This window comes from Anneissia japonica, unplaced genomic scaffold (assembly GCF_011630105.1).
Source record: "Anneissia japonica isolate Jap-2015-1 unplaced genomic scaffold, ASM1163010v1 scaffold1949_len687591_cov173, whole genome shotgun sequence".
Classification (NCBI taxonomy): Eukaryota; Metazoa; Echinodermata; class Crinoidea; order Comatulida; family Comatulidae; genus Anneissia; species Anneissia japonica.
The window spans coordinates 356,830-363,115 of NW_022754854.1; the positions used below are offsets into that span (position 1 = coordinate 356,830).

Below are 6,286 nucleotides of genomic sequence, written 5' to 3' on the forward strand. Positions count from 1 at the left end.
AATAAATAACATACAGGCCTATTATTACAAAATAGGCCTTACCATGTATGTTTTATTTCAGAAGTTTTAAAGGAAAATATTATATCTAAAAGAATTCACTTATTCTATAATATTCTATTGGAGGGTGTAGTTGTGCCGTTCATTGATGAGCACGTGTTTTACCCGGAGGAACCATAATGCAAATATCGTATCGGGCATTGCCTATCAACGAAAAGTTCATATCAGTTGTTCAAGCATATGCCCTACACTATATATATGTATATATATATATATATACGTATATTTATAATTATATAATGTGTTTTATTTTGTGTTTTTTTTTGTTCTAAGATATCATGTATATTAATGCAACCTCTTTTAGTTGACTAGTTTAGGATATCATCAACTTATTGGATTATTTGTTTAATGTATTAAGGATATCAATACAAACCAGATGAAACTATTCGATCATCAATTTAGGATAATTATGAATGTAACAATTATTATAGATATTAATCTCTAGTTGTATTTTATTTTTCGTTTGCTATTGGATGTGTTTGGAAAGTTTTTAAAAACAATACACTTCAAGAAGTTGTGACTTTTCTTTTCTCTGATAATTTTATTACCAAGAATAATCAATGAGTTTTTGTCTAATTCACATTATTTCCGTCAAAATATAATGGACAATACTTTTAGCACATAACAAACAATTTACAGATGTTCAAAACAAAGAAAATAACACATTCTTAATAAGTACAACTTCAACAAAATATATATTCAAACAAACTACACAATAGTAGTTACTAAATCATTACTTGGTTGTAATCAAGGTAATCGGTGTGAAATTTCTCTCAGACTCGCCTGTATACTTAAAATCATACACGTGTACATTTTTAGTTATATCTTTAATTTATTCTCATAACAAATCTGCTTCGCTATAGCCACAGCGATTCACGTTAACATTTATATCTATTCAGTTCTTAGCATCCATTGCAAAGGTTTACTAAATCGCCAATGAAGAAAATTAAGTATCATTGCTGACATTTCAGACGTAAAGTAGATCCTAGTTGTGTGCAGGAATGAACTCAATCGAATACGAAGAAACTGCGCAGAGATAAAATAAATTCTTTGAATGACGCAGTTTAAATAGGCCTACATTTCGACTACGCTTATTCGGGCATTACTCCTATAGACTTAATTGTCGTGTGGTTATTGTGATAATAGCACACAGTATAATGAATTACTTATTTAGTTAAAATCCGAATAAAATCCCACAATCTTGTTATGTATTTATGGGCAAAGTACTTCAAACGTTTCGATAGACACTCTAACAAGTATAAATACAAACGTGCCTCGTTTTCATTATAGAAATAATTGTACTAAAAGTTCTACAACGAAGTTCGGCGTTATCTTCCGTAACCTGCAATGAATTTAACGCTTTCTTGGAGACAGCAGTTAAGATGATAATAATAGAATAAAGAAAATGACAGGTTCTGTTATAGTATAGATGAATATCAAATGAATCTATGTACACAAGAATATAATTAATTTACGAAAAGTCAGTGAACGAATAAGAGGACTTTTCACTGCTGCCCGATAAAAACCTAACCATACAATAAGATATTTTATGCCAATATAAAAATAGAAAATCAACTCACTGTAATACTCTCTTATCAATAAGTATCAGTAAACAATTTGAACGACTGTTTGTTTTAGGATGAAATATATATATAAATATATTAACCGTATAGAAAATTCGTGTTTTTAACCTTTTTTTCTTTTGTTTTTTCCCTATATATTACTCAATTATGTTGGTTTTTATCATGAAAAAATACATTAAGTAGAAAATATGTGTACTGCGCCCCGTGTTCTACCAATTTGATTTTTCGTGTAGTTTATATTTAACACGTTATTCCTATTATATATTATAATTATTCAATAAGCCAATTACAAATATAAGCCTATGTTTTATATAAGGAAATACTGATCGTACCAGTACCTTTTTATAAGACAATGGTTTTTCTTGTAATCTTTTGATGTTCATTGTTTGTAAACAAAATTAATAATATGGAAACGAATTATACTGCAGGCGAGCTGTGGAATACTTCCTGTGTTTCACAAGTTGCCGTGCACGCCAAGACAAACTAATAATAACCGTTGCTAATGTACCGGTAGCCTATCTGCCAGTAAACGTACGTCAGTGAATCGTAACTATTGTTGGTTAATTTCTTCAATTTACTTTCAATAACATTTTGCATTGTACTGTTCAAATGGCAATCAAGTATCTAAGTACTTTAGATTCTTTGATTCGTTAGTCATCTATTCATTTTCTCAATCCATTTTGTGACAATTAATATTAATTTTTCAGATTGAAATCGAACGGATGAACCTCTAAATCAGTTACTTTTGTCCAGTGGGCGGTAGATATAAACAAAACCATTTTCAGTTTATGTATTAAGTATTAAAATAATACCGAAGCATTTTATATCGACCGAATTCAAAGTCGTTTTCTCTTTTTTTATACACGTTTATTCTTTAATATAATATAAAGAACTTAATTCACATCGAAGACATTTATTATATATTTACATTTTCATAATTATACACATATTTATCTATTTATTTACAATTACAAAGAGCACCAGAACATAATAAGTAGTCTTTGTATACAATTGCCACGTTGACGCCTACCTTAACTGCCTTTCAAATGCGAACAGCCAAGTCTGTAGACCCAGTTTCGTCTTCATAAAATATATAAACGTTAAAGTGTCTATGAGACTATAGATGAAATTGTAGGCCGTGGTGCCGATAGTCCTTGGTACGATGTTTGGTAAGAGAAAGGGTACGGGAGAACCGATGGACTGGACATAATACCAGAGTTCTCACTCATGCTACGCGAATGTTCGTGGTATAGGATGGGGACGCGAACCATCCTCTGGGCATTGTGAGCCATGCTGGCCGCCTCCATCTCTGCCGCTAATTGCCTTTTCCATTTATTTCTTCGGTTCTGGAACCAGATCTTCACCTGTGTTTCTGTTAGCTGTAATGAAGCCGCTAGGCCAGCCCGTTCGGAACTCGACAGATAGCGTTTCATATCAAACGTTGACTCCAGCTGGAATACCTGGCTACGACTGAAAACGGTCCTTGTCTTTTTCTTACGCTTTGGGTTCTTATCAGATTTTTTCGATTCTTCGCTATCTGATTCTCCAGATTTACACTCTATTTCGGGCGTTTTAGGCTGTTTATCGTCGTTTGTGATGTTTAAGGATTCACTCGACTTGATCGGACTTGCTGCTGACGAAGGTATATTGCGGGCATGGAGGTGTGTTTGACCAAGCACTGGACCTAAGAAAAGAAACAAAGAATACATTTATTTTAGTTTAAAAATTGTTTTGTATATTTTTGTTTGTATGTGTTTTATCATTCTTTCTGATGTACGTTGAAATGCTATATTGATATATTTTGCATACTATAGTTAAAAATATAAAAAAAAGTAAATATAAAGACATACCGTATATAAATTATAAATAGAATTAAAATATTTACAAGACAATATGGCTATAATACCTCGCTTTTTATATCTAGCAACTACGGTATTTTCTTTTAAATTTTTTTTGTCAAAAATATTATTAATAATGAAACGTAATGGTAACATAATTATATGAATGATGAAACATAATCATATCCATATATGTAGGTCTATGGTATGACGTGTAGGCCTATATAATAAATAGTTTTTGGAGTAAAATCTATTGTCTATTGAATGCAATACTGCCTGACCTAGCCGACTTACAGATTGGTTATTGCAATTACAAACAAAATATGCGATATGAATCACGACTTAAAAAAGCAATATATTAATTGGTTGTCTCAATTAATGAAATACCAAGGTATATTGGTGCTAATAGATTTCCCTGATTAGCAGCACCGTTTACCACAAAATCATACATTACTTAGTACACAATACACTGTACTTGTTAATTTTGAATATCTCGTATTGCTTCTTCAGTACGCCGTAACTCGATATCCACAACATAAATTACTTTAGAAAATATAACAGGCTCAGAATGTAGGGCCTATACAAACCAAAATATATTATGTTTAAATCATGGGTATTTTATTTAGTTGTACAATACTGTATCTATTTATCTGATTATAATTATATTATTAATATTATTATTAATGCTAAATCATTATTATTACTACCTTTTCCTTCTACAATGGTTGAATAATAGGCCTAATACATTTTAACCATTTTTAGTTTATTTTTTATAGAACTCCGTTTATTGTTAATGTTATGCTCACTCACTCAACTATATCGTATTACATTATATTCTATTATACAATAAAAATATACTACTACCACTAAATATTAATAACAACTACCGGTCTTCCTATTTAGGTATTGCGACTGGACAAAAAAAATAATACTAACAAGACAAATATTATTATTATTAATGTTAATAATAATAATAATAATAATAATAATAATAATGAGTAAGAACTTTCGTGTCTACAATCAATCGGAATTCCTAAAATTAAATAAAAAAAGAGTTCATAATGTGAATTACATAATAATGTAGTAACTACAATAATAATGTATAATTTATATAATTTGTTTTTCTTAAAAGCATAACTAACGTTCAGATAATCAAATATATACTTACATACAAATTGAATTTATTTCATTTTTTAATGAGAAACTAAATGTATTGCAGGTATAATCTAATGAAGAACTTAGCCCAAATATATAAAATACCTCTTTTTATCTAAACTTATTGAAAGAATTATGGTTTGTAGATTAACTGAACATTTCTCTTGTAATAGCCTTCTTCCTGTCTCTTATACACATCTAGATGTGTATAAGAGACAGCTTCTACTGTGTGTCTAGGCCTTTCTTTCAAATCAAACTATTCGCATTCATGATATTTTATAAAATCATAGTTTGGTCTACGTTTTTAAACATAAAATGAATTATATTGTTTTAAAATGTCATTTTATTCGTTATTATTTTTGTTTTTACTTACGTTCGTAGTTGTAAGGAAAATATGGATTTGCTCCGTGCATCCAGGCGTACCATGTAAGAGGCGGAACTCCTAATGGGGGCCTAAAATGATGTAAACTCATCTCTGAAGACACCGACATACCGGCCGGCCAACTGCTTCTGTTGTCCTTTTCAGCCGGTTTAATAGGGCTAGATGGCGAGCTTGGAAGACTGGGTTGGGGTGAATCTCTCCCGTTGCTACTGGGTGATACTGGTGCTGCTGTCTCCTTTTCTGGAGATTTTGTATCGGCGAGGATGCTCTCAATAGAAAACCGCTTGGATGGCGAAAACCGCTGCTCCGTCATTTTAACTACCGTATATTATATACTTTAGTATTGCAAATAGAAATAACGACGTATTTCGGTATACAGGCCAGAAAAGATCGGAGAGTTAGAAGTTCAATTAAAGGTGCAGCAATTGAAATAAAAATATAAAGGTCGTAGCCCCTTATATCGCTATTCAAACGTTAAGGTTGTATATCGTAAGCAGAGCGAATAATATAAGTCAACCATCCGAAACCAGCGATTTTGTTTAAGTGTTTTAACTTTTGGTAAAATGTCCCATATGAGTGGTCTGTCTGGTAGCCCAACCGTGACCAGTGTAAACAGAGTGTGATAGCTTATGGCGCCGCTTAGCGTCCAAGACACTAATGCCTCAATCAAAGGAGAACCACTGTTAAATGGTAGTTCGTTTTTCTATGACTGCTCTTGTTTAGTAACACAAAAGATAATGGGATTATGAATAAACTCCTACTAAGTCGTCCCTCCTCTCTTGTTCAGAAAATCAGAAACATTTTCGAACCAATCGTCGGGATGTGATGAACTACAGCAATTAGTTGTCAGTCAGTTCATTGATTGGCGCGTCGCCGTTGAATGCAGCTCTCCAATTGGTTAGTGTATCTACTTGTTTAAATCATTAGCATACCTAGTAAAGGTCTGTTCATTTTATGGCCATCAATATCTTCTATCGCTATGTTTATTTCGTTTCTATTGTCACAATATCCTTAACAATTTATAGGACTGAAATCTGCATTTGTTTTGGTTTCTCCAATAACAAATATATCATTTGGGTGGATGCTCACATGAATTATATATATAAATGTATGTAAGTAAATATATATATATATATTATATATATATACAAATATATATGTATTGAAAAAGTTTGTTAATGAAATATATTAAGTAATAGAATATTGACATACCTTTATATTATATTAAAATATTTATATGTTTATAAATTGTATCTCTTACACAGTTTATC

At 31.2% G+C, this 6,286-nt stretch overlaps 1 protein-coding gene across 1 annotated transcript; it reads right to left on the reverse strand.

Annotated features, from left to right (window-relative positions):
- Nucleotides 1-574: 574 nt before the first annotated feature.
- LOC117123280 (homeobox protein Hmx-like) lies at nt 575-5,803 on the reverse strand. Its single transcript, XM_033269144.1, has 2 exons — nt 5,007-5,803; nt 575-3,324 (listed from the first exon to the last, which is right to left on the reverse strand). Exons 1-2 carry the CDS (start codon nt 5,326-5,328, stop codon nt 2,750-2,752), a joined length of 897 nt encoding a protein of 298 aa, XP_033125035.1. The 5' UTR covers nt 5,329-5,803; the 3' UTR covers nt 575-2,749.
- Between the last annotated feature and the right edge of the window lie 483 nt (nt 5,804-6,286).

Coding starts and splice junctions, on each gene's coding strand:
- LOC117123280 (XM_033269144.1), bottom strand. CDS start 5,328: ATGACGGAGCAGCGGTTTTCGCCATCCAAGCGGTTTTCTATTGAGAGC. Junction 3,325..5,006: donor TTTTCCTTACAACTACGAAC/GTAAGTAAAAAC, acceptor TTCTTTTCTTAG/GTCCAGTGCTTGGTCAAACA.